General features: G+C 46.5%; 2 protein-coding genes and 1 pseudogene across 2 annotated transcripts; 1 reads left to right on the top strand and 2 right to left on the bottom strand.

Moving 5' to 3' along the window:
• Positions 1 to 1,359: 1,359 nt before the first annotated feature.
• Positions 1,360 to 2,597, bottom strand: LOC146342307 (vomeronasal type-2 receptor 26-like). The gene is made up of 2 exons (XM_084806093.1): positions 2,519 to 2,597; positions 1,360 to 2,264 (listed from the first exon to the last, which is right to left on the bottom strand). The coding sequence occupies exons 1-2, from the start codon at positions 2,595 to 2,597 to the stop codon at positions 1,360 to 1,362; spliced, it is 984 nt and encodes a 327-aa protein (XP_084662219.1).
• Positions 2,598 to 2,619: 22 nt separating this feature from the next.
• Positions 2,620 to 22,378, bottom strand: LOC146342306 (vomeronasal type-2 receptor 26-like). Its single transcript, XM_084807792.1, has 7 exons — positions 22,247 to 22,378; positions 18,593 to 18,673; positions 16,851 to 17,087; positions 14,327 to 15,181; positions 11,448 to 11,675; positions 9,910 to 9,990; positions 2,620 to 2,712 (listed from the first exon to the last, which is right to left on the bottom strand). The coding sequence occupies exons 1-7, from the start codon at positions 22,376 to 22,378 to the stop codon at positions 2,620 to 2,622; spliced, it is 1,707 nt and encodes a 568-aa protein (XP_084663918.1).
• Positions 22,379 to 23,384: 1,006 nt separating this feature from the next.
• LOC146342305 (olfactory receptor 10A4-like) lies at positions 23,385 to 25,282 on the top strand (annotated as a pseudogene).
• Positions 25,283 to 27,608: the final 2,326 nt, after the last annotated feature.

Raw genomic sequence — 27,608 nt, 5'->3', positions numbered from 1 at the left:
CAACACTGCTCTAGGGCTCTATGGTTCTTGCCACAGACACCCCAATTTTCAGAGCATCACCAGAAGTAAACAAAGAAATAATAAGGAAGAGTTCAAAGAGCACCGGAGAACATTAAAAATGCTCAAGATGAAAGGGGAACAATCAACATTTGTAGTGGCGGCACCAGGGAGGGTGAGTTGAAAGGAAGATGGCTGTGCATCATTTGGAGTAGGGATGTACAAAAGTCACTTACCTTTTCGCAGCTTGGCTTCGCGGTGGGGGGGGAGGAGCGTCGCTTCTCCCCCCGAAGTTCAGGCGAGGGGGGGAGGCGTCCCGCCTCGCCTGGCCAAAATTCAGGCCAGGGGGGGAGGCGCCCCACCTCGCCTGGATGAAATTCAGGCCGGGGAGAAGTGCCCCATCTCACCGGCCGCGAAACAAAAAGTAAAAAAAAAAAAGACCCCGTGATAGGCTACGTGACGATTTACATAGCCTATCACGGCTAGATTTCCAAAGTCAGCCCTGATAGGCTACATGAATCGTTACGTAGCCTATCACGGTTTTGTTTTTTTTACTTTAGTTTTTTTTTTTTGCAATGGCGGCGGTGGCAGCCGGTCGGGAGACCTGCCGCCACCCCCGCCTGCGACGAAACGCTGCCGAAACGCCGCCGGGACCCGCCGCCGAGAGGGACATTCGCCGAAGGTAAGTCCTGTCCCAGGGGGGGCAGGGGGCCGGCAGAGAATTTCCCAACCAACTTCAGGGGGCTGAATGCGTCGGCGCTCGGCCTTCCAAAGATTTGGGGAGAAATTCTCCGCCATCCCTAATTTGGAGAGACAAAACTGTGTGAGGTAAGAATGTTTCCATAAAAGAATGATAATAATGGGGGGTCCCATTAAGACAAATGTATTGCACTCTAGTTGGGGTGGCCTTTGACAGGGGTTCAGAAACTTCAGCTAGTCCAGGATGCTGCAGTCAGACCTTGGCCTGGGGCAGTGATAGAGCATGTGACTCTCATTAAAGCAACTTCACCAGTGGATGGTGATGGCTTCTTTGTCAATGGAGTGATGAATCCACTCCAGGTTTCAGTCAGAACCAGTCAGAAATCTAAAGGAGTAAAGAACAGCTCCTTTTGACTTCATGCTGATTCTGACTAAAACCCGGAGCAGATTCACGACCCCTCTTCAATCAGGGCCACCAGCCTCCACTGAACTTCCCTGATTACCAGTCAGCTTCTAAACAGAATTCAAAGAACTGCCTATGACCTATCAAGCCCTACATGACTGGGGACTTGACTACTTGAAAGACCACATTCTCCCATATGAACCCACCCAGGTTTTAATGGACTACAATTCCAAAGGATGACATCACTTCCCCTCTCAATTCTAACCATTCTTTTTCCTTACTAATTGCTCTCTGGTGTTCAGCTCAGGCCTTAGCAAAATAATGTAGCATTTGGGAAGAAAGATACAACCCAATAAGCCAGAACTAGAGGCCAAGATGGAGAAGACCTCTACAGCCACCATGAATTTCCCCTTGGTGCTCAGGTAGGTTGGAACAAAAGACACCCAGACACTGCAGAAGACCAGCATGCTGAAAGTGATGAGCTTGGCTTCATTGAAACTATCCGGCAACTTCCTGGCAAAGAAAGCCACTGAGAAGCTGACGGTGGCCAAAAGGCCCATGTAGCCCAGGACAAGGTAGAACATGAGGGCTGAGCCTTCATTGCACTGAACTGTGATGGTGTCAAGCTGGGAGTGCATGTCAAACTCTGGGAAGGGGGGACAAGTTGCCAGCCACACAGCACAGATGCCAGTTTGCGTCAGAGAAGAGAGAAAGATGACTGATCCTGCCAGTCTCTTCCCCACCCATTTCCTCATGCTGTTCCCAGGCTTGGTGGCCATGAAGGCCAAAACCACAGTGATGGTCTTTGCCAACACACAAGCAACAGAGATGGAGAAGACGATGCCAAACACTGTTTGCCTCAGAAGGCAGGTCACCTTCCCAGGCCACCCAATGAATAAGAAGGAACAGAGAAAGCAGAGCAGCAGAGAGGAGAGCAGGCTGCAGGTGATGCTCCAGTTGTTGGCTTTGACGATGGGGGTGTTCCAATGCAGACTGAAGCTCCCAATCACAGCAACGGTGATCACGGAGAGGAGAAGAGCTAAGGATGCCAGAGCAATGCCCAAGGGCTCCTCATAGGATAGGTAGCTTATTTCCTTGGGAATACATTGGTCCTGGTTCTTGTTTGGATACTGGACTTCAGGGCACATCTCACAGCGCTCTGCATCTGAAAGTAAGAAGCAAAGCCTCAGCATTTCCAAAATACACCAAACTGGTTCCTTTCCTCTCAGGTAATATTGTAGCAAACAAATATATTACACAGCTCCCACTTTTTTCAGCCTCCATGCTCTCTCGTGTTGTCATCTGTGTGAGGGAATAAATTCATATACATGCTTATAGACAAAGCTGCCAGGACTTACATTAAACCTGAATTTAAACTTCTATTTTATTTTCCAGGTCACTCTGGATCCCTTCACTTACCCATCTGGATGGAAATCCTTCCCTGGGGGCACTCAATGCAGTCGTAGCAACACACTTGCTTCCCCTGCTGGATGGACATGCTCTGTCCAGGGTGGCAGCTCTCAACACAGGTGGAACTGGGCAGCACCTAATTGTAACCACAAGGAAGCAAAGATCTGCTGGAACTGACTGTAATAAAGCTTCTGAGGTATTATCTGGCATTCAACGAAGGGGAGAGAGCAGTTCCGAAGGAGGAAACCCCAACTGTGTCAGTTCTTTGTTCTTTGCTGAAGACAATGGGGGCCCAGAGCCCCTGGCTAGAGTCACCCAAAGAGCCATCTCAGTGGCAGCAACAACCACCAGATGGCCCCAGCTTCTTTCTACCCTCTTGCAAATATTCACTCTTGGTTTTAAGGTGATCTTTTAACTCTCTGTTATAACATGCAGTTTCAACACAGGTATACAGCTGGACAGATGTGGTCCTTGTCTGGGGATTTTTGATATGGCATTTCTATCTTTCCCTTGATCATGGATAGGCAGGTAGTATATCCCATGCCATTTCCCCAGCACAAAGTACCACCAAGAATACAAATGAATGCCATCACAGAACTTTTAGATAGAGTTCTGTGAGATTAGGCATGTATTTTCATCTTTTCCTTCAAAATCGGAAGCTGTATTTACATGATTCAAATTTGAAACAAGAGCCAGAATACAAAATACAAAATGCAAAGTTGCTGCAAGCAAAACATATTTTCAAATGCTTTTTCAAGTCTACTTCCAGTAGGGATGTACGAAAGTCACTTACCTTTTCGCAGCTTGGCTTCGCGGTGGGGGGGAGGCGCTTCGCTTCTCCCCCTGAAGTTCAGGCGAGGGGGGGAGGCGTCCCGCCTCGCCCAGCCGAAATTCAGGCTGGGGGGGGAGGCGCCCCGCCTCGCCCGGCCGAAATTCAGGCCGGGCAGAAGCGCCCCGTCTCCCCGGCCGCGAAACAAAAAGTAAAAAAAAAAAAACACCCCGTGATAGACTACGTGACGATTCACATAGCCTATCATGGCTAGATTTCCAAAGTCAGCCGTGATAGGCTACGTAAATCGTCACATAGCGTATCACGGGTGACTATAGAAAAAAAAAACGCGTACGCAAATGGCGATGCCCATGGGGCGCCACCATTTGCGTTCCTTATTTTGGCACGTCTAGTCTACGTAAAGATTTACGTAGACTACGGTGAAAATAAGGGCAACGCAAATAGCGTACCCTTCTTTTTTTTTTCAAAGTCACCCATGATAGGCTACGTGACGATTTACGTAGCCTATCACTGCTGACTTTGGAAATCTAGCCGTGATAGGCTACGTAAATCGTTACGTAGCCTATCACGGGTGTTTTTTGTGTTTTTTTACTTTAGTTTTTTTTTTTTGCAATGGTGGAGGTGGCAGCCGGTCGGGAGACCGGCTGCTGTCCTCGCCCAAAACGAAACACCTCCGAAACACCACCGGGACCCGCCGCTGCGAGGGACATTCGCCGAAGGTAAGTCCCGTCCCGGGGGGGCAGGGGGCCGGCGGAGAATTTCCCAACCAACTTTGGGGGGCCGAATTTGTCGGCGCTTGGCCTCCTGAAGATTTGGGGAGAAATTCTCCACCATCCCTAACTTCCAGGACCACTGAAAACTAAAGCCATTTCAAAAATCTTTCAAAGGATCATTTCAGGAGCATTGCCTTTCTAAAGATGAAGTGTTTTACCCAATGACTTTTCTGAGCTTGAAAAAAACAAACAGAGACATCAATGAGGTCTATATGTTGTCATGAAGTTCCTGTTTTGCATCTCCTATTCCTCAGATTTCTCATAAACAACTTATGTAACACCTTTATCTATAACAGAACTTTTTGTACAAAATTTATTATTTTTCCCACAACTCCCAGCTGTGATTTTGGGAAGTAATATATTTACTTCTTATTTTTTTCAGCTCTTCTGCCAACACATTTCTGTACGTTCCCCAAACAGGGTACCATCTACCCAGGTTTACTCCATTGGACTATTTTCATCTTGAGCTCTTTTGTAGTTCTATGGCCTTTCCACAATATTTATATTCAGTTTTGTGCATCTCAAGCTGAACATGTGAACAGTAGTCAGTAAACAGTAGCTATATTTCAATAAAGATAGACACAGAATAACTGTGTCAAAAAATTTCAATTTTTTTTTTGTGTCAAATAATTTTAAAAAAGATAGACACAGAATAACTGGATTTGAGTTATGCTGAACCTGGAAAACAACATTCTCAGACCTTTTCTGTTCATGTGTATCAAAAATAGGGATGATGGAGAATTTCTCCCCGAAACTTCGGGGGGCTAAGCACCAACGTGTTCGGCCCCCCGAACAAGTTTCAGGGAGAAATCCTCTGCACCCCCCCACCCCCCGCACCCCCCCGGGACGGCACTTACCTTCCCTGAATGTCCCTCCCGGCGGCGGGTCCAGCTGACGGTTCGGCGGGAGTTCGAGCGGGGCGGGAGCAGCAGCCGCCATTGCAATAAAAGAAAAAAAACAAAACACGTCCCCTGATAGGCTACGTGACGATTCATGTAGCCTATCACGGCTAGATTTGCAAAGTCAGCCGTGATAGGCTACGTCAATCATCATGTAGCCTATCACGGGTGACTTAAAAAAAAAAGAAAAAAAGTGTGTACGGATAATGGCGGCCCCCATAGGGAGCCGCCATTCCCGTTCCTTATTTGGTGGCTGTAGTCTACATAAATGTTTACGTAGACTACGGCGAAAATAAGGGCAACACTATTTGCGTTGCCCTTATTTTCGCCGTAGTCTACGTAAAGATTTACGTAGACTACAGCAACTAAATAAGGAATGCGAATGGCGGCTCCCTATGGGGGCCGCCATTCGCGTACACGCTTTTTTTTTTTTTTAAGTCACCCGTGATAGGCTACGTGATGATTGACGTAGCCTATCACGGCTGACTTTGCAGATCTAGCCGTGATAGGCTACGTGAATCGTCACGTAGCCTATCAGGGGGTGTTTGTTTTTGTTTTTAACTTTCGCGTTCGCGGCCGGGCGAGGCGGCAAGCCTCCTCCCCGGCCTGAATTTTGGCCGGGCGAGGCGGGAAGCCTCCCCCCCGGCCTGAATTTCGGCTGGGCAAGGCAGGAAGCCTCCCCCCCGGCCTGAACTTCGCGGGGGGAGCAGCGAAGCGCTCCCCCCCACCGCGAACAAGCTGCGAGAAAAGGTAAGTGACTTTCGTCCACCCCTAATCAAAAATGGATGAACAATTTTTTTCTACTTTTTTAACAGCGACAAAGCTGATCATTGCTAAGGATTGGAAAATTCTGAACCGTCTATGCACAGAGAATGGATAACCTAGGTGTATTTAGCATAATTGTTAAAATGGGTGAAATTAAGGGATTTAATCTGATCAAGCCTAAATTTCTTATAAATACATGCAACAGATTAAAAAGTGGGGCACTTTTATTGATTCCTGAAGGACAAAGGATCAAGGCAATATTAATACATTCTGTATCCATGCTTCAGTATCCCATTATTCATAGTTTCATTACATTTTTTAAAAAATCTTCATATCATTTCAGAAGTGGGTATGATGTTCTGTAGAATTTTTGTATTTTGTCGATAACTTCACTCTGCCTTTTCTTAATGTTAAAATAAAAACAACAAAAGAGAAAAATAATGGGACAAATCATGGCCAGCATTATCTCTAATAGTACAGATATTGGTCTTAAACTGTAAATTCAGTCAAGCTGAAGGGGTAGGAAGAACAAAGGGCCAATGTGGGGCAGAGGGGATGGAAAAACTATCAGGGCTTGAATGCTACCACTCTGGAATGCATCACGAAAGAAGCAGTTATTCCTGTCTAGTTTTTTTCTCCAAAACAGAAAGCATACTAGGAAGACTCTTCAAGGCATCTGGAGGGCACTTAGCCCAGCTGCAGTACAGCTGGATTAAAACTAATTAAGATTAGTAAAGATTAAGATGTCTAGTCTATGCAAATAGTGTTCCCTTATTTTCGCTGTAGTCTACGTAAATCTTTACATAGACTAGACGTGCCAAAATAAGGAATGCAAATGGTGGCGCCCATGGGGCACCGCCATTTGCGTATGTGCTTTTTTTTTCCCCCCAAAGTCACCCGTGATAGGCTACGTGACGATTTACGTAGCCTATCACAGCTGACTGTGGAAATCTCGCCGTGATGGGCTACGTAAATCGTCACGTAGCCTATCACGGGTGTGTGTGTGTGTTTTTTTAACTGTACTTTTTTATTTTGTAATGGTGGCGGTGGCAGCTGGTCGGGAGACCGGCCGCCGCCCCTGCCCCCGCCGAAACACCGCCAAAACGCCGCCGGGACCCGCCGCCGAGAGGGACATTCGCCGAAGGTAAGTCCCGTCCCGGGTGGGGCGGGGGGCTGGCGGAGAATTTCCTCAACACTTTCGGGGGGCCAAATGCATCAGCACTCGGCCTCCTGAAGATTCGTGGAGAAATTCTCCGCCATCCCTAGTTGCACCTCACAAAGGCTGGGAAGAATGCGTTTGTCCACAGCATGAAGAACTTCATCAGGAGGGCTTTAAACTGTATCCTACAGGGAAGGGAGATGTAATGTTGGGGGTAACAGTGGATGTAGGCGCATGCACTGCAATGGAGAGAACAGCTCTGATAGCACCCAGTGATAGTCTTCAGACACATGTAGGAAGAAAGCCAGACTGAAGCACACGGTCTTCGATGTCTATATACAAATGCCCAGAGTATGGGAAAGAAACAGAACGAAGTTGAACTCTTAATACGGGAGGGAAATTATGACTTGATAGGTATAACTGAGACTTGGTGGGATGAGTCTCATGGCTGGAATACAGAAATTGAAGGATATAACTTGTTCAAAAAGAACAGGAGGAACAGAAAAGGAGGTGGGGTTGCACTGTATGTGAAAAATACATATCTCTGCACAGAAATACAGGAGGATAAGCTTGGTGGCCCCATCTAGAGCATCTGGATCAAAATAAATGGAGCAAAGAATAAAAAGAACCTGGTGGTCAGACTCTACTACCAGCCACCCAATCAAGGAGAAGATGAGGATGAAACTTTTGAAAAGCAAATAGCCAATGTTTTAAGGAAGCATGATGTAGTAGTAATGGGGGACTTCAATTTCCCCGACATTTGTTGGGAGACAAATTCTGCCAAACATGGCCCCTCCAGGAAATTCCTGACTTCTTTGGTGGATAACTACCTCCTACAGAAAGGAGAGGAAGGAACTAGAGGATTGGCTATCCTTGACTTGATCCTAACCAACAGAGATGACTTAGTGGATAAAGTAGCAGTTACAGGAGCTCTGGGAGAAAGCGACCATGTTGTACTTGAATTCTTGGTTCTAAGGGAAGTAAAAGCCGAGTGAAGTCAAATGCGTACCCTGGATTTTAGGAAAGCTGATTTTCATAAACTCAGAACAATGATCAGTAAGGTCCCATGCCAAGTGACGCTAATGAGAAAAGGAGTCCAAGATGGGTGGGAGCTTTTAAAAAAGGAAATTCTCAAGGCACAATTACAAACAACAAGAAGAAAAGGCGGAAGACAACAGAAGACGCCAATGTGGCTTCACAAAAAGCTTAGGGATGACCTGAAAACAAAAAAGGACACATATAGGAAGTGGAAAGAAGGCCAAGTAACAAAGAAGCTGAGAATGAGCTGAGGTTAGCGAGGGATGCTAAAAACAACAAAAAGGATTTCTTCAGCTACATGCATAGTAAAAGGCAAAGGAAAGAAATGGTGGTTCAGCTATTAAATAAGGATGGTAAAATGATAACAGATGAGAAAGGAAAGGCAGAGGTGCTCAATTCCTACTTTGGCTCAGTCTTCTCCCAAAAAAGGGTCTATGACCCCCCTGGCAAAGGTGAAGTACAGGCTGAAGGGGCAGGATTGCAGCTTGAGATCGATAGGCATACGGTCAAGGAACACCTAAGTACTTTGAATGAGTTCAAATCTCCAGGGCCAGATGAACTGCATCCTCAAGTAATAAAGGAACTGACAGAAGAACTCTCAGAACCGCTGTCTATTCTCTTTGAGAAATCATAGAGGATGGGGGAGTGCCAGATGACTGGAGGAGGGCGAATGTTGTCCCTATCTTCAAAAAGGGTAAAACGGAGGGACCTGGGAACTACAGTCTGACATCAATCCCTGGGAACATTCTGGAGCAGATGATAAAGCAATCCATCCGTAAGCACCTTGAAAACAATGCAGTGATTACTTGAAGCCAACATGGATTTGTCAAAAAGAAGTTCTACCAGACGAATCTGCTCTCATTTTTTGATCAAGTCACCTCCCTTGTGGACCATGGGAATGCTGTAGACATCATATACCTCGACTTCAGCAAAGCTTTTGACAAAGTGCCCCATGATCTCCTGATGAGCAAACTAGCTCAATGTGGGCTAGATGAAACAACGATCCGGTGGATCCACAGTTGGCTACAGAATCAGACTCAAAGATTGCTTATCAATGGGATCTTCTCCAACTGGGGAGAGGTAATGAGTGGGGTACGGCAGGGCTCAGTCCTGGGCCCAGTGCTCTTCAATATTTGAATTAATGACTTGGAGGAGGAGGTGCAGGGAATACTGATCAAATTTTCAGATGACACAAAATTGGGCAGGATAGCTAATCCTTTGGAAGGCAGAAACAAAATTCAAAGTGATCTGGATAGACTGGAGCACTGGGCAGAAAACATCAGAATGATATTGAATAGGGATCAATGCCAAGTTCTGCACCTAGGAAAAGGAAACCAAATGCACAGTTACAGGATGGGAGATACCTGGCTCAACAACACTACAAGCAAGGAGGATCTTGGAATTGTTGTCCATCACAAGCTGAATATGAGTCAACAATGTGATGTGGCTGCAGAAAAGGCAATAGCTATTTTGGGCTATTTTGGATATGATAGGTTCAATTTTTGTGAACCGCCCAGAGAGCTTTGGCTATTGGGAGGTATAGAAATAAATGAATGAATGAATAAATGAATGAATGAATAAATGAATGAATGAATAAATGAATGAACAAATAAATAAATAAATAGCGCTTGTCAAGTCCTTGAAAGGTTGTCACAGAGAGGAAGGCCAGGATCTCTTCTGGATCATCCCAGAGTGCAGGACACGGAATCATGGGCTCAAGTGACAGGAAGCTAGATTCCGGCTGAACATCAGGAAAAACTTCCTGACTGTTAGAGCAATACGACAATGGAACCAATTCCCTAGGGAGGTGGTGGGCTCTCCCATACTGGAGGCCTTCAAGACGAGGCTGGACAGCCATCTGTCAGGGATGCTCTGACTTGGATTCCTGCACTGAGCAGGGGGTTGGACTCGATGGCCTTGTAGGCACCTTCCAACCCTACTATTCTATGATTCTATGATTCTATGACCCTTGTTACCTGATGGGACACCTCCACCTCCACCTCTACCTGTACTTTAAGACCATCGACAGAAACCCATTCTCCAAGTGCCCCCTTATCCTGACGTTTGGAGAGTGGTAGCAAGAGAAAGTACTTTTTCGGGTGGGGGGGTCCCCAAGCTCCAAAATGCTCTCCCAAGGAAAGTCCACGGGGCATCCACATTGCTCTCTTTTCAGCAGCAGGCATAGATATTTCTGCTCTCCCAGACTTTTAAAATGTTTTCATCTTTAGTTGTGTGTTTAAGATCCCTCTGTCTATCTAGGGATGTCAGAGAAATCTGCCATGGATTCAAATGAGTCCAGAATCCATGGCACAATGGCCCCACTTACCTCCGTACCAGGGGGATTCTGGCCGGAGCAGCAATTGACTGCTTGAGGCTTAACTGGAGCCATTCGTCTCTACGCCAATCACCATTTTTCTTTAAAAAATAGCGATCAGCAGGATGTGCCCTTCAACTTATATGGAAAATACAGCCGTGAATCTTGCGTATAAGTCTATGTGTCCATAGATCATTCCAGTCTCCCCCTCCCATTCCAGACCAGCTATGCGGGGGCAGCAGCTTGACAAGACTCTTGACTCTTGTCGAGCTGCTGCCCCCACGTAGCTTGGCTGGAATACAAAGGGGTGACTGGAACAATCTATGGACACATAGACATATACACAAGAGTCACGGTTCTATTTTGCGTGGAAGTCAAAAGGCACATCCTGTCGATCGCCATTTTTTAAAGTAAAATGGGGATCAACACAGAGGCAAACGGGTCCAGCTAAGCCTCCCTCAAGCCGGGTGGCTCGATGGAATTTCACGGCTTGGAGCCGCTCTGGAGGATTACGGGGGGGGGGGGAATGGATGTCCCTCCATGTGGATTCCCCACCAGAACGGAAGGTGGGGAATCCATACATCCTGATGTCTATCCAAAGCGCTTCCAGAAAGAGCCTGGAACAGAGGAGGACTACGGGAGGCAGTCCTGCAGTTGGGACCATAGAGGAACAGATGCTGTGGTGCCTATGGTGGCAACTACAGTGGGGCAGGAGTGAGGAAGGGGGAAGGATCCGAAGTCAGATTCCTCCAGCTGAGGACCCAGGAGCTCCTTTGTCCTCGGGAGGGAAGATCCGACCTATCCAATAGTCCTCGGTACACTCTCCAAAGGAGCATAGGATTTCTCTGTGAGTTTTCTTCGCTTAGTCCCTGCCATGTGCTTCTATCTCTGACAGTCATTTCACTTTCTGTGTTCATATTAAATTTTATGATGTGTTGGTGAGTTTATTCATTTTATATATTATTGACTGCTTATATTGGGAAATTATTTTATTTTTAGTCTTATCATATTTTGTACAATGCCTTGAGAAATTTAGTTATCAGGTATTTAATCAATGAAATAAGTAATGAATAAAAATTGGGCATGTCTGCCATATTCCTATTAATTATCAACCATCCTGGATAGCAGTATCTGTAATGTGCTTTTTAGAATGCTGATGATAAAGATGATGATGGTGAAAATAAAAAGAGTCATTCCCACCTGCTTAAACTTAGGATTCCACACAATGGCGCTTCCATTAATAGTGAACCCATTCTGTGTATTCGCCTCAGGCACCATCCTCCCAACTTGGATTCTCTGGAAGGATTCATTGGGGAAGGTGACCAGGTTTATGAGATCATATCCCCCTGCCAGGTCCCCATTGTCATCAAAACGTATTTCTTCCCCAGCACTGTTATTAAAGCGGATTCTTCTCAGAAAAGAGTGAAGCTGGATTGGAAGGGACAAAGGTTTACAATGCATTGTTCGTTTATTCATTCAAAGAATTTCTCAACCACCCGTCCTCCTTCCAGGTACCTGGGTGGTCAGTCACTTCAAAATGGTTAATGGTATTTCCTTGCAATTTGCCAAGTTGTGACATTTGGGGTGCTTACTGAGGACATTTTTATCATTCAATCATACTGCCTCATTCACAGAATGCTACAGGAGGTGCAGACAAAGTTGCCTTCCATTTGTAACCCTCCCTTGTCTTCCCACAGCTTTTCTCAACCTATTTCTAACCCTCTGTTAAAGAGGGAAACATGGAATAGTTTGACAGTGTCTGTAATTGGCAGTGGTAGCAGCCCTTCATCTAGAATATCTCTTTTCCAAAGTATCAGTACAACCAAACATGAATTTCCAGGAGCATCTTCCACATGTTCAAAAATGCCCCATAGAAAATGAGATGGAAGATGACCAATGAAATAAATATTACTGTGGTGAAGTGTTTCCAGGACTTCACCAATGTGGTATATTCCTGAGCTATAGATCCTCCAGTGACAGGAGCAGGGTCACCAAGGAAAAGCTCCAGTACCGATTTTTCCATGCCAGCACTCAGCCTCAGAACATAGAAAGCAATAATAAAGAAATGAGGGCTTCTGCATCTGAACATGTGCAAAGGGTTTCCCCCTCAACCCAGGAGCCATCACAGTCATCTCACTGGGGAGTAGAGTGAAAGCCTACAGTGTTTGGGAATGTTGGTTTGCCCCAGCAGCACTCTTATCAACTGAGATGTAAATATTGTTGTGATGAGCATCAGTTTCATCTTGCTGTCATGCCAGAAAATAGCAGGATAGTTCATGTTTCAATGGAATCATTGCCTAGCTGCTTTACATCATTATTCTTGGATGATGTATAGTTTCACGGGCAACTAAAATGATCAACACCTCACCTCTGGTTTGCCCTCTCTCGGTGATCGAGGAAAAGACTGAGATCTTCATTTTTGGTTGGGCTCTTGATATTGGGTCTCTTAATGGGCTTTTCTCTCATCTGTGTTTGATAACATTTAGGACAAAGCTGTGCATCGCTTTGGTGCTGAATCCAAATCCCAAAGTGAATCGAGGCACTTCGGGTGTGCCTCAGTGTGATGCAAAGCAAATCAGACCAGCACCAAGGTGCTCTGAAGTGAAGCGGGTCACCAACGAAACATCTCGGTCTGCCTTGTAGATTCAGAGCTATTCTGATGCCTTTTGAAGCCCCATCTCCAAAATGTATCAGCTTGAGAAAGATCCGGGAGGGAGAGATGAGGGGGAGGGAGGGGGGAAGGGGAGAGGAGAGGAGAGGAGAGGAGGGAGGGAGCTTTGGTGAATGGCAACTCTAGTTGCCAAATTAGGGCTGAACATAACCCAGCAGTCTCCAATTAGTGACAGTGGTGGAGGAGGGGCAGGGAATGCTGGATACGTTGGAGAAAAATGCCTGCATTTGTTCATTACAAGAGAGAGATCTGGTGGTAGTTAGAGAGAGCTCTGAAATTATTTGTTCAGATTTGTGGTGTGTGTGTGTGTGTGCTAGACTCTTTCTCACCCAGCCCTTCTCAATTCAAGTATTCCTTTCTTTACTTTTCTAGGTTATTTATTTAAAAAGCAAAAACATTTGGTAATTTAGTAGTACTCTTTCCTCCTTTCCTTGCCTTGCTCTTTGGGTCCCCCATCAACACCCTGCTGAATTATTCAAACATCTTACTAGTTTTCTATGTCTGACTTCTGTATTGTTTAAAGGAATATTTAAAAAGCAGTGTTGCCTAGCCTTCTCTCATCCTTTGGCTGACTCCCCCCTACCCCTGCTGTTCACAAGTCAACTCTTGCTTTGTAGTTTTCCAGCTAGACCCTTTTAAAAAACATACAAATAATTAAAATTACTTTCCTTTCCTTGTTCTTGGCTCTTCCCCTCCTCCTTCTCAATTCCTCTATTCTTTCCCTTCCCATGTTTGAAAATATATCTTTTCCCATATGTGTGTTTGTGTGTGAGTGTGTGTGTCTCCTTTTCTTTGCTTGTAGGTAGTTCTGTATTTGCTGTGTGTCAGAGAGCCTGAGATCATCGATGGTGATTGCGAATAGGAAAGTAGTGCTAGGGAAAAGGGGTTATTTTGCACTTCAAAGATACCTAAATTAGGGACAGTAACCTCTTCCTAATCACCACTTGAACACCTAACTTCTCTGATTATCCCTTCCGAGTCTAGTTTGAGTTCCTGAGAACAGCACATTTTGCCTGTACCTAGCACAACAACTCCTGGGCCACACTGTCTAAAATTGGGCAGGTGGAATCCCCTCCCAAGGGGCTGAGAGGTCCCCCAAAGTCATGTATTCATCATGACAACTGAAAAGAACTGTTTCTGTTTTCCAATGCAAGTCAATGGGAAAATGTCAAAACCGAATGATTCAGATATTCAACTCTTGCTGCGGATTGAACTTAGAAGCAAAGTGCATTGTGTCTGAATCAGTCTGAAGTGAAGCGGGGCTGCTTCTCAAGGTCCAAAGCAGCATCCGAAGCAAAGTGGGAGGGCGATGCACAGCCCTAATTTGTCCTATTGTCTTCCAGTTTTCCTTTGTAATGATTCTATCATATCTTATGATATTCTATCATTTAGGAGTGGCTGCGATTACCTGCCATGGCCGAACATCCTGGAAGTTCCATTTGTCAACACCTCCTCTGGATTTCTGTTTGGCTCTTGAAACATCCATTGCATGGAGAGCATGTGTGACAGCATAGACGGCATTGTAGGCACCATAGCTCTGGCCAGACATTTCCTTTTCAAAGGAGGATCCAGGAAGGCTCCCCAGCTTCTCCTCCCCAGAACAGTTTTCCTTCTTTTGGCTATGAAGTCCATATTGTGGGAATGAACACCGAAATGCACCAAACCAGAACTCCTGAATGCAATAAATATTTGACTGATGTGGATTTATGCTCTCCAGAAAGTCCTGAAATCCTGGCACCATGTTTGTATGGAGACTGAATGACAAGGTGCCGTTGAAGGTTTTGGTGGAGAATTTGTCCACACCCCGTGCAGCAGTGTAATCCCATTCAGCTGTGGTGATCCACACTTTTTGCATGGGTTTCTTCCAACTAAATTCATTCCAGTACAACAGTATTTGTAAACCCTCCAGAGACTGGCTGTCTCCATAGACAAGTGTCACATTGATTTCATTTAGTGAGAGAAAAGAATGAATTGGGCGCATTTTTCCCCAAAGTATTTTAATGGGTACATATGCTGACAGTACTGGGATCCGCTGTGTCCCAGGAATGCAGATATTATTCTGCAAGAGCCTCGGACTCATGTTTTGCAGGAAGGTTTCACCACTTTCATCATCAGAAACAAGGAGGCCGATCCAGTTCCATCCAAAATGTTTGAGTAGATGAACAACCCCAACATATTGAAGATCCTCCTTTGGGACCATCTGGTAGAAAGAAGGGAACTGGGTTTTGCCCCTCAATATTGGATCAAATGAGCCAAAGTTGAGCTAATGGGAAAGATACCATTTTTCTTTAAAATCTGAGAAACCCATCCGTTTCTTCTCAGATATAAACTAACTCTATCCAAATGTCTGTCAATATTCATGTTACAGTACAATACTTAATGGGGGCCGTGGTGGCTTAGTGGTTGAGACGCTGAATTGCAGACCGGAAGGTCAGCAGGTCAGCAGGACAGCAGTTCGAGACCCGAGCGCTGCGTGACGGAGTGAGCTCCCATTTTCAGTCCCAGCTTCTGCCAACCTAGCAGTTCGAAAGCAAGAAATTGCAAGTAGATAAATACGTATTGCTTCGGCGGGAAAGGTAGCATCATTCCGTGCACCTCGGTGTTCAGTCATGCCAGCCACATGACCACAAAAGCATCTTCGGACAGTGCTGGCACTTCGGCTTAGAAATGGAGATGAGCACCACACCCTAGAGTCGGACACGACTGGTTGGGGACACCTTTACCTTTACCTTTTACAGTACTTAATAGGATGTGGAAGAAACTGGTTTTCTGCTAGGGATGTACGAAAGTCACTTACCTTTTCGCAGATTGTGTTCGTGGGGGGGAGGCACTCTGTCCCTCCCCCAGGAATCCTTAACGGGGGGGAGGTGATCCGGTCCTCCCCCCCCGGAATTCTCGATGGCCGGCTCTGCTCCGTGGCGCCTCTGCAGAGCAGCCAGCTAGGCCGTCCACAGCCGAATTTCCGGCCATGGACTGGCTGGTGCGGACGCAAATGGGAGCCATGATAGGCTACATCAGTCTTTACGTAGCCTGTCACAGCTGGGTAAAAAACAACAGCGTACGCAAATGGTGGCAGCTACGGTGGCCGCCATTTGCGTTCCTTATTTTTCGCCATTTTAGTCTACGTAAATATTTACGTAGACTATTATGGCAAAAAAAGGGGAACACAAATAGCATGGTGGGTGCTATTAGCATTCTTTTCTATTCGCCGTTTTAGCCTACGTAAATATTTAAAGACCAGCGGCCGCCGCCAAAGCCGCCGCTGGAACCACAGCCATCCCGAACATCCTCCCCAGGTAAGTCTCATCCCGGGGGGAATCTGCGGGGGGGCAGGGGGCAGGCTGTTCCGCCACAGGTTTTGGGGGGCCGAATGCCAGCACATTCGGCCTCACTGAAATCTGTGGCGGAATTCTCTGCCATCCCTAGTTTTCTCAAGGTTTCTGATATGCACCATTCACAGATTTGATGCTTCAGCTATTGTCCTAAAACAACTTGCATCAGAGTATCCTTACTGATGAGTATATGAAGTGAGAAGTGTCATGATGGATCAGAACAAGGTCCATCTAGTTGACCATTCTGCTCACACACTGGTCAGCCAGCTGCCCACGGGAAACCCACAAGCAGGACATCAGTGCAACAGCACACTCACCCCCATGTTCCCCAGCAACTGGTGTGCATCCTACCTCTGATACTGGAGGTAGCATGTGGCAACCAAGACTACTAGCCCTTGATTGCCTACCTACACAGCATAACGCTCTAAGAGCTGGCATTCTTGCTTGCAGGAATTGCCATAGGTACCAGAATGGTAGTGCAGGGAATGCAGTGCTCGGGGGGCTGAGCAGAGACCTTTGCCCTCCACACTTCCAATGTTGGACACAGGTAGCTGGAGCCACTCTCATCGTGGTTGCCTCTATGTGGTTTTAAACACATACCTGTGGTATCCTGTAGGTATTAAAGACATTGGTCATCTGGATGGAGTTTGGGGAGGTGAGACCACCTATAACAGCCATTAATTTCTCTTCCCTGCCACACTTGTAATTGATGGGGTCCCCATGATCCGTAAAGAGAAGATACAAAGCGTTTGCACAGGCTTGCCTTGAATTAAATGCATTCTCATAAATCCTGGATCTCAGCGTGCTGTTGAGTAATGAGTCAGCATCCTTGTTGATCTCATGAATGGCAAACACAAAGGCCAGGACATGCTGGTAGTTTTTAGGCATTGCACTGCAATGAGATTGTGATACCATCTCAAATCTTGACATCAGAGTTCCAACTGCCTTACAGCTTGTATTGTGGTTTTCCTGTCCATGTAAGTTGGATGTTGCCACACATACTATACATAAATATTGCTCAAGGTAAGGATATGAGGACTGTGTCATAAGACAACATGATTAGAAGAATGCAAGTAGCACAAAAATGATGTGCAGTGGCTCAAGTGTTGGACCAGGATGTGGAAAACACCAACCCAAATCCCTGTTCACCTCTGAAGCTAACTCAAGGTGAAAATCTGTTCTGATTAACTGAGGCATATACCCTGTTGAACAAAGTGGGATGTACTTCTGAAAAGGATGAAGAGTGTGCCTTCTATATATTCTTACATAAGGCACTACCTCTTCCTAACCGACCTTACTGGGTTATTGCGACGATATGATTTTCCTCCTCACTTTGCAGATTAAACAGAGGACATAAAGAAATAAAAGTCTATACATGAGTGGATTTCATTGCAACCATTCTTGCATCTTCTTCCCCTTGGAACAATCCTTCTCTCTGACCCCATCTTCTCCCCATCCTCTCATCCTATTCAGGAAGTCTCCTATGTGGTTAAACTAAATGTTTGAGAAGATGGAGCCCTCTATCCCCATCCCTATCCCTATCCCCTGTTCTCTTGTTTGTCACCCTCTACTAATGGAGAGCCATGGTCTGAAAAGGAGAGATTGCTATAATGATGGAGGCTCTCCTTGCAATTGTAAACACTTTAAAACCAGTGTTCTCCATTGCGTGTGGAACTTTCATGGATACAAGGGGCTCTCCCCACTCAGACAGGCATGCTCCACAAGCAGAAGACTTTGGAAATGTACAACTTGATTTGAACCACACTGGTGAATGCCTGAATAGGGCTTCTATCTTGTGCACATCACAATCTCTCCATTCACTCTCACTCCCAAACAGCTGTCTCTATCCCAACACCTTCCTGCCCGTCTCTCCCTCTCCAGCCCCACTGTGACATGTGCACTGTTTGTAGACAGCACACACTACACAAGATGAAAACAAGGAAGTCATGTTGGAATTGCCTCCATCCAGATAGTCTTGCTCATTTGTGTGGTTTGGGGGATGTTCTGAGGAGTTGATGTTTCCATATCAGTGGTTCTGAACCTCTTTCAGCATGAGGGCCCAACTGCATTTCAGAGACGCTCTTGGGGGCTGCATTCCAGTGGTGGGCAAGGACAGAGGAAAGAGGGGCTTGGTTGAAACACCTGAAATACCAGCATGTTTTAGCTTCAAGCTCTTCGTGTCAGTTACTAAGTATTAGGAGAAGCAACTTAACCTTTTAGAATTGGGAAAATATTGCACGAATGATTGGAAACCACCAAATGATTGGTGATCTTGTGAAAGGAGGAGTGGGCAGGAGGTGGGGGACCTACTTCATCAGAGGAACTACTTACCCAGCTCTTACTGCAGAGGAGTCTGGGTGTTCCATAAACTCCAGCCCAGTGAAATAGGGGATGCGAAAGGATACAAATTCACCAATTATAACCTCATCAGAAGGAGTATATGCATGAGGCTGAACTGTTGTCCCCCATCTGAATCTGGAGGAGTTCAAACTCTTGCTGGAAGCACAGTTCAACAAGAGCAGAAGCAAAATCAGATGGAATGATGACAAATCTAGAATCAAGAACAAACAAGTCCCCTCATGATCAGTAGAGGCCACCATCCAGAGTATCAGTTCTGGCAGAAGATACAGAAAAAACATGGATTGACACAGCTGTGCCTGCCTCAGAATAGGCTTCCAGACTGGAGTGGACAATGTGTTTGACAGGAGTCTATATAGACTCAGCATAGAATTTCATGCTTCAGAAGTTTTGTTTTGCTTTTTTGTATATTCTTTGCACAGGGCCTGCGATACCCCTTGGGGCTTCTGAAAATAGCACTCCTGATTACAGCAATATCAATAATTCTAGGGCAGATCATCTGTTTTCGCAAAGTCCTCAGGTCTCTGAGATCCCACTCTAGACCTTCTGGAAAAAGTACAGCTTCATAGAGAAGTACATTGGGGTAAAGCAGCCTCTTGGAGAATAGGTCTCACTTTCTGAATACATGAGGATTGGCATAGGACCAGTGGGAAGCAACTGGATGGTGGATGCCAAATCAGCATCTCTATCCTGGTTAGGTACATTCTATGAATTCAGGCCATTGAGCCCTCTATCCCAGTACTCTCGACTTTGACTAGCAAGGGTACTCCCAGATCTCCCCTGTCATGCCATCTGAGATCCCAGGCATTATATTTATGCATTTACCTATTGATTGAGAGCATTTTCATTCTTCTCTCCAGCCAATAAGGCTCGCAGGACAGGTCACAAATCCTTCAAATAAACAAGACACTTCCTTCTCTCAGGCTCAGCAACCAATAAAGGACACAAAAGGTGAAAAGGATGTGGAGGAAGGAGGAAAAACAGCAACCCCACGCATGATTCATGACAGCTACAGCTTTTCTATCATGATCAGCTGTGACAGAAAAAGTTCAGAGACAAGGGGAGCCCAAGGGAGTGGGTCTGTCGGCATGGCCAAGGGAATCCATCTGCTCCCCTTTCCTCTGCTCTGCCTCAGCCTGAGGGGCTGCCTTTTACTGGGTAAGAGTTGGAGATTAGCCATCGGGTGGGATGCAGACATAAGCATTCTTAGAGTGCACCCATTTCGAGGAATGGGACTGGAGTTAGTCATGACAGCATTAAGTCACATTGATTGTAGGGATGACGGAGAATTTCTCCCCGAAACTTCGGGGGGCCGAGCACCAACGTGTTCGGCCCCCCGAACAGGTTTCGGGGAGAAATTCTCCGCACCCCCCCGCCCCCCGCACCGCCCCCGGGACGGGACTTACCTTTGGCGAATGTCCCTCCCGGCGGCGAGTCCGGCCGGCGGTTCATCGGGTGTTCGTGCGGGGCGGGAGCAGCAGCCGGTCTTTTGACCGGCTGCCGCTGCCGCCATTCCAATAAAAGAAAAAAGAAAAAACACCCCTGTGATAGGCTACATGACGATTAACGTAGCCTATCACGGCTAGATTTGCAAAGTCAGCCGTGATAGGCTACGTAAATCGACACGTAGCCTATCACGGGTGACTTAAAAAAAAAAAAAAGCGCGTACAGGCCCCCATAGGGAGCCGCCATTCCCGTTCCTTATTTGGTCGCTGTAGTCTACGTAAAGATTTACGTAGACTACGGAGAAAATAAGGGCAACGCTATTTGCGTTGCCCTTATTTTCGCCGTAGTCTACGTAAAGATTTACGTAGACTACAGCAACCAAATAAGGAACACGAATGGCGGCTCCCTATGGGGGCCGCCATTAGCGTACGCGCTTTTTTTTTTTTTAAGTCACCTGTGATAGGCTACATGACGATTCACGTAGCCTATCACGGCTGACTTTGCAGATCTAGCCATGATAGGCTACGTTAATCGTCACGTATCCTATCACTGGGGCGTGTTTTTTTTTTAAAAAAAACTTTGCCGGGCGAGGCGGGAAGCCTCCCCCCCGGCCTGAACTTCACGGGGGGAGCAGCAAAGCGCCTCCCCCCCACCGCGAACAAGCTTCGACGACAGGTAAGTGACTTTCGTCCACCCCTAATTGCGGTGGGTCTACTCAAAGTATGACTCTGTCCAACAGTGGTAATAGGTCCCTAAGCAGTATCAATGGAGTCCCTGTATTCTATTTCTCCCTCCAGCGGAGCCTGATGGAATGGCACAAAAGAATGCATTTCATCCTTTTAACTGTTTGCAATCCGCCTGGACAATCTTTGTTATTTGAGAAAGATGAAAAATATTACTAATGAAAACAGAAATCACTACCATTGTGTCACCTTCCACAGCTGCTATCACACCTTTGTTGTTTTTTTATTCGGTCAGTCACTTCTGACTCTTCGTGACTTCATGGACCAGCCCATGCCCCACGCCAGAGATTCCTGTCGGCCGTCACCACCCCCAGCTCCCCCAAGGTCGAGTCCGCCACATTTTAGGTGTCCTTAAGGAGGGTAGAGTGGGAGACTATCAGATCTGATCCAGTGAGCAGAATCCACTGGGAAGTTCTTGCATACATCCTTTCAAGGAAGTGAAATGAATGGCAGCTGTAAGAGAACATGACAATACTTGGTATAATAGCCAGTCAAGCCATCTGTTCCAATCACAAAGCTCCCAATGTGCACGAACAGATTTCTTCTTCATCGGAGTTCCACATTCATTCCAAAGTCCATAGCCTTATGGGAGCAGCTATGCCCAGATCCATGTGTAGCAGGGAGGCCAGGCCAGGCCAAACATAAGGCCCCACTCCGGTTTGCTTTTCCCTTCCTATGACCTTTCACTGCCACCCAGTAGGATTCTTTATTTTCCATGGCTGTATTGACCAAACAGCATTATATATGGGGCTGCCTGCCACTGACCCCAAATCAGCTTCCTTCTCTGGCAGCCCTTGCCAAGGGAAGTGAGGTGGGGGGCTACTAGGAAGAGGGCCTTTTCTGCTGTGGCAGCTCCATTGTGGAAGGAGTTCCCCAGCGAGGCTCACCTGGTTCTTTCCAACACCAGGTGAAGACCTTTTTTATTCCCCCAGGCATTTTAGCATGTTAACATTTTAGTCTTTAAATCTCTGCATTGTGGCACAGTTTTTTTTTCTTCTTTCTATTTTGAGATTGCAGTTTTAAGCTTTTACATTCCATACTGCATTATATGATGCATTCTGTGTTTGTAATTGTAATAAGAAAAGACATCACAAAGTTAGAACTACAAAATTTTAACAGTTTACTCCAAGGTATTTCTATTAAGAAGATGGGTGCTGGAATAGTTACAACACTCACAAACGTAAGAGCAAGGGTAAGAAAATAACAAGGTTAAATTCATCCAGCTAGCCTGACAAAATGGGTCCCCATTTTCTCTCATTTCTTCCCAGTGATATCTTACTGTCAGAGTTCTCAGCTGTCCCGAGGAGATTTCTTTCTTTGTCCTTTATCTTCTCTCCTTCCATCCTCTCAACCTTGTTCCCTTTCAAAAGTTTCTGTTTGGCCTGTTTTATATGCCAAAGTCAGCCTATGCTCTAGTAACTTTATCCAATCAGGAAGGCTTGCCTTTACCCTCAATTGAGTCCCTGTGTCTTTCCTCAGAGCTTTCGCAATACAGTCTTGCAAAACCTTTGCATCTTGCAAGCTGTAGATCCTTTGGCACAACGAAAGGGAAACAACCTGTTTTTCAAACTCCTTCTCCATGTGACCTCTTGCTAAACCATCTGTTCCCTCCCTTCCTTTACAAATCTATTGCTCCAAGGGTGGGGAAAATCTTCAATTCCATTTTGGAGATGCTCTCAGGGGCCACATTCCCAGGGTGGGTGGGGCTAAAAGCAAAGGAGGTTGGCCCAAAGCCAAAAGGGGTGGGGCCAAAATGACCAAAATATCAGCATATTGTAGCTTCAAGTTCTCACTGCCAGTAACTAAGCCTTAGGAGAGGCATTTCAGAGTGGGCTGAGATGGCAGAAATCCAGGAAACCAGAAACTGATTGATGATTAGGGGAAATGGGGGCAGTGGAGGGGCATGGCCACCTGGAGAACCCCAGCAGGGCAGTTTTCTCCCTTGGGACTGACCTTACCCTCCCCTGATTTAGTCTAAAATCATCTTGGAATGTACTGTGAGAATCAACCAACTGCAGGGGAATGTGTGCAAGGGGAGTTTTCAGTTTGAAAGAGAGAGGATCAAAAGTGTGCAGCCACAAGCGGTGCTCCTATATTGTGGGGACAATGACAAAAACAACAGAATTCCTGAAATACCCTATACACATTATAAATGGGCAACAAAACCAAAGAAAGCACGTACCCAGATCATAGTATGTTGGACGAGGCAGAAAGTAGTGTGGTTTGGAATTTAATACTAGCTGACTACTAGCTTTAATTCACACCTCTGGGATTAATACCTGACTGGGAATGCAATTCTCCTTTCAGTTTTACATTCTGCAATACATTTGTACAATGCACCTGTGTGAATTCGGGGAATTTACATGGAAAAATGTATCCATTCGGCACAATAGAGTGCAACATAACATCGATTAGAGGAAAGCGGTTGCAAAATAATACCAAGGGGAACTGGAGAAACAGGGCAGAATGAGCTTGTGCTTGAAATACAATGAGAACGTTATAGAAACAGAGAAATCTGTCCATCCCTACTCAGCACTCTTGCATTAACTTGAATTTACGATGACTTACCTTGTTTGAAGCCCCTGTTATGTCTCCAGGAACCCATCTGGATGATACAGTGAAAAGGGGCAAGCAGTCCTGCTTGACTGAGATACTCTTTTTAGGCTTCTCTGATTTCCAGAATATTCAGGCCCTTCTCTGTTTACTGGTACTACTGTTCTACTTGGTGACATTGGCTGGGAACAGCATGATAGTGATCCTCACCATTGCCAAGCCTACCCTTCACATGCCAATGTACTTCTTCTTCTGGAACATGTCCTTCTTGGAAATGGCTACACCTCATCCATCATCCCTCAGATCAGGGATGTCAGAGAATTAGGGATGTCAGAGAATTCCACCATGGATCTCGGTGAGGCTGAATGCCAGTGAATTCGGCCCCCCGAACTCCATGGCGGAATGGCCTGCCACCCCCCCCCGCCCCCCCGCGGATCCCCCCGGGATGAGACTCACCTGGGGCGGATCTTCTGGGCAGTGGTGGCTCCGGCGGTGGCTCTGGCGGTGGCTTCGGCAACGGCGGCGGCTGGTCTTCCGACCGGCTGCCGGCACCGCCGCCATTTCCAGTCCAGAATTGTGTAAAAAAAAAAACAGACGTGATAGGCTACGTAAAGATTTACGTAGCCTATTATGGCTAGGTTTTTTTAAAAAAAGATGTGATAGGCTATGTAAATCTTTACGTAGCCTATCGTGGTTGGGTGGGTTAAAAAAAATGCGTACGCAAATGGCGGTGGCTACGGCCGCCGCCATTTGCGTTCCTTCTTTTTCCCGTCTTATTCTACGTAAATATTTATTTTCTTTTGACTTGCCATTTTAGCTTACATAAAGATTTATGTAGGCTAAAACGAGGAATGTAAAAGGGACGCAAATAGCGCCTGCTACGCTATTTGCGTTCCCCTTTATTTTCGCTGTCATAGTCTACGTAAATATTTACATAGATTAAGACAGCCAAAAAGAAGGAACGCAAATGGCGGTGGCCATAGCCGCCGCCATTTGGGTACATGGTTGTTGTTGTTTTGCTTTTTTACCCAGAGCCCTCCGCGGGCAGAAATCCGGCTGCGGACGGCTCTGGCCTGGCCGGGCCGGGCCTGGCCAGCTGCTCCGCGGAGCACAGCCGGCCGTTCGAGGATTCCGAGGGGAGGAACGGAGTGCCTCCCCCCCCGGCCAGGATTCCGGGGGGAGGGATGGAACGCCTCCCCCCCACCATCAACATAATCCGTGAAAGGTAAGTCACTTTCGTACATCCCTAGATCAGATGCTACAGCATTTACTGTCAGAGAATCTCAATATATCCTTTGGGGGCTGTGGGGTGCAGATGTATTTCTTCATCCTCTTTGGCAACACAGAGTGTCACCTTCTTTGTGTCATGGCAGATGACCACTAAATTGCCATATGTAAACCCCTGCAATAGTCATGCATCATGAGCCCCAGGGAATGTGCCCAGTTGGCTGCCATCTCAAGGGCCATCAGTATTTTGGTGGCTTTGGGGCAATCTGTTTCAAAATTTACCCTTCACTTCTGTGGGCCTGATACAATTAGCCATTTCTTCTGAAAGTTCTACCTATTTTGAGACTGGCCACTATAGACACCTTCAAGAATGAAGGGGCAGTTGCCACTGTAACAGTATTCTTTATCCTGGTACCCTTTTTGCTCATCCTCTTGTCCTACATCATAGAATCATAAAATAGTAGGGTAGGAAGGGGCCTACAAGGCCATCGAGTCCAACCCCCTGCTCAATGCAGGAAATGCAATGCAGGAAAAGTCCTCATCATCTCCATGCTCAATGTCCTCATCATCTCCACCATCCTAAAGATGCCTGTGGCCTGGAACAGACATAAAGCGTTCTCCACCTGCTCATCGCATCTCGTTGCCGCGGAGCGGAGCTGGCCGGGGAGGATTCTGGGGGGGAGGAACGGATCGCCTCCCCCTTGAGCGGATGACCCCTGGCAGATCAGTGAGTGGGGTTCATACACCCCTAGTTTTCTCCAAAGTTCAACACTACCACCATTTCCACCCCGGGCACCCATGAATACAGCTGATAGTGTTAAGGATGAACTACTGGAGACACCTTTGTTTACTGGATGTAGCACCATCTTCTCTATTTTCACATTAATCCTAACTTGCTCATTGGGATCTCCAACGCCCCTGCCCACATACCTACACACACATTTTATCTATTGATTGTTTTGTTTTTTGCTATAATAGTAGCTTCGCTATAATTGTTTTGTGCAAGAGTGCACATGAAAGCTTGTAACAACCTTTTTCCATATTTTCATTTGTTCTCCTCCTGTTGACATGACAGCCAAGGCTGCATCCCCCCCCCCACACCTCACCCCACACACAATCCCCTCTCCCTACCACCCTTCTGCAAAAGGACAGACTGCTTGATGGGATCAAATGTTTGCAACAAGTTTTGCAAGGAGAGAAAAACATACACTGGTTTTCTAATGAAATGTTAAATTCAGTCTTGACATAAATGTGTAAGAAAATATTCACAGGACCTGTTTTTCATAGCTCTCATTGTATGGTTGAGAGAAGAATGGTCAGAGCCCTTCCACAGTTTATCAAGCTGTTTAAGTGCCTTTTGCAAGGGCCAGTTTTGATGACCAGCAGCCACACTTGACTTGCTTCTCTGCAACCTACGGTCACCCTTGCCCCAGCTTCTTTCCGAAGGCTGTCTCTCTGGAATCTTCTACTCCAGCTCTTGCCTCAAGTGACTTTCGCTCCTGGGTTGGCTCTTTCATCTTCCCTACTGCCACTGCCAATTCTCTGGATTTTCTTCAGGCATCTCTTAACCATTCCAAGTAGGAATGTCAGAGAATTCCGCCATGGATCTTGGTGAGGCCGAATGCCAGTGCATTCAGCCCCCCAATCTCCGTGGCAGAATGGCCTGCCCCCCCGCCCCCCCACAGATCCCCCCTGGGACAAGACTTACCTGGGGTGGATCTTCTGAGGGGCGGCAGTGGCGGCGGCGATGGCAGCAGCAGCTGGTCTTCCGAATGGCCGCCGCCGCCATTTCCAGTCTTGTTAAAAAAAAAAAAGACGTGATAGGCTACATAAATGTTTACGTAGCCTGTCATGGCTAGGAGGGTTTTAAAAAAAACACAAAACGGCGTATGCAAATGGTGGCGGCTACGGCCGCCGCCATTTGCGTTCCTCATTTTTGGCTGTCTTAGTCTACGTAAATATTTACATAGACTATGATGGCGAAAATAAAGGGGAATGCAAATAGCGTAGCAGGCGCTATTTGCATCCCTTTTTGACTCGCCATTTTAGCCTACGTAAAGATTTACGTAGGCTAAAACGGTGAATCAAAAAGGGACGCAAATAGCACCCGTTACGCTATTTGTGTTCCCCTTTATTTTTCGCCGTCATAGGCTACGTAAATATTTACATAGATTCAGATGGCCAAAAATAAGGAATGCAAATGGCGGCAGCCGTAGCCGCTGCCATTTGAGTACGCGGTTGTTATTGTTTTGCTTTTTTACCTAGAGCCCTCCACGGCCGGAAATCCGGCTGCAGACAGCTCTGGGCTGGGCTGGGCCTGGCCAGCTGCTCTGTGGAGCTGCCATGGAGCACAGCCAGCCATCGAGAATTCCAGGGGGGAGGAACGGAGTGCCTCCCCCCCGTCGAGGATTCCAGGGCGAGGGATGGAACACCTCCCCCCCACCATCAACATAATCTGCGAAAGGTAAGTCACTTTCGTACATCCCTAATTCCAAGCCTTGTCTTGAAACCCTTGCATCTCAGCGGTAGCTATTAGCAAGCGGGATAGTTTAGCTGTCACTTGGCCAACTGCCAGTCTAACCTTTAAACTTTAAATCTCCTCTCTGGCCTTAATAGGAGTAAAAGACATGGGTTCCAACCCACCCCCTACACACACTTCATCCCAGAGTTAACTGTGGAATTAATATAACAGTCTCTGTTCATGCCATAACTCGTTAAGAACAAAGTTTTATGCAGATTTTGACAGAAAAAAGTCCTACAACTACCACCATGCCCCAGCCTGCCATGTACAATAATATTAGGGATGTTGGAGAATTCCGCCACGGATCTCAGTGAGGCTGAATGCCCAGTGCATTTGGCCCCCTGAAATCTGTGGTGGAACGAAGCCCCCCACCACACCACACCACGAAAGGCGCGCAAAATGGAGCACCTACCTGGTGCCGTTCGTGCTGCTTTGCAAATGGCAGCCGCATCTGCGGCCGCCATTCACTTCTTTGTTATTGCTGTGATTGTTGTTGTTGTTGTTCAGTCA

Source organism: Heloderma suspectum, chromosome 6 (assembly GCF_057233095.1).
Source record: "Heloderma suspectum isolate Gila_16-S chromosome 6, 16-S_ref, whole genome shotgun sequence".
Classification (NCBI taxonomy): Eukaryota; Metazoa; Chordata; class Lepidosauria; order Squamata; family Helodermatidae; genus Heloderma; species Heloderma suspectum.
This window is presented reverse-complemented; position numbering and strand designations above follow the sequence as displayed.

Bases quoted from the DNA above. Each gene is read 5' to 3' on its own strand.
- LOC146342307 (XM_084806093.1), bottom strand. From the start codon at position 2,597: ATGTCCATCCAGCAGGGGAAGCAAGTGTGTTGCTACGACTGCATTGAG. The intron at 2,265-2,518 runs GTAAGTGAAGGG...TCTTACTTTCAG, and splicing joins AAGGATTTCCATCCAGATGG to ATGCAGAGCGCTGTGAGATG.
- LOC146342306 (XM_084807792.1), bottom strand. From the start codon at position 22,378: ATGGAGAAGGAGTTTGAAAAACAGGTTGTTTCCCTTTCGTTGTGCCAA. The intron at 17,088-18,592 runs GTAAGAGCTGGG...GCCATTCATGAG, and splicing joins AACACCCAGACTCCTCTGCA to ATCAACAAGGATGCTGACTC. The intron at 2,713-9,909 runs GTAACAAGGGTC...GTTGAATGCCAG, and splicing joins AGGTGGAGGTGTCCCATCAG to ATAATACCTCAGAAGCTTTA.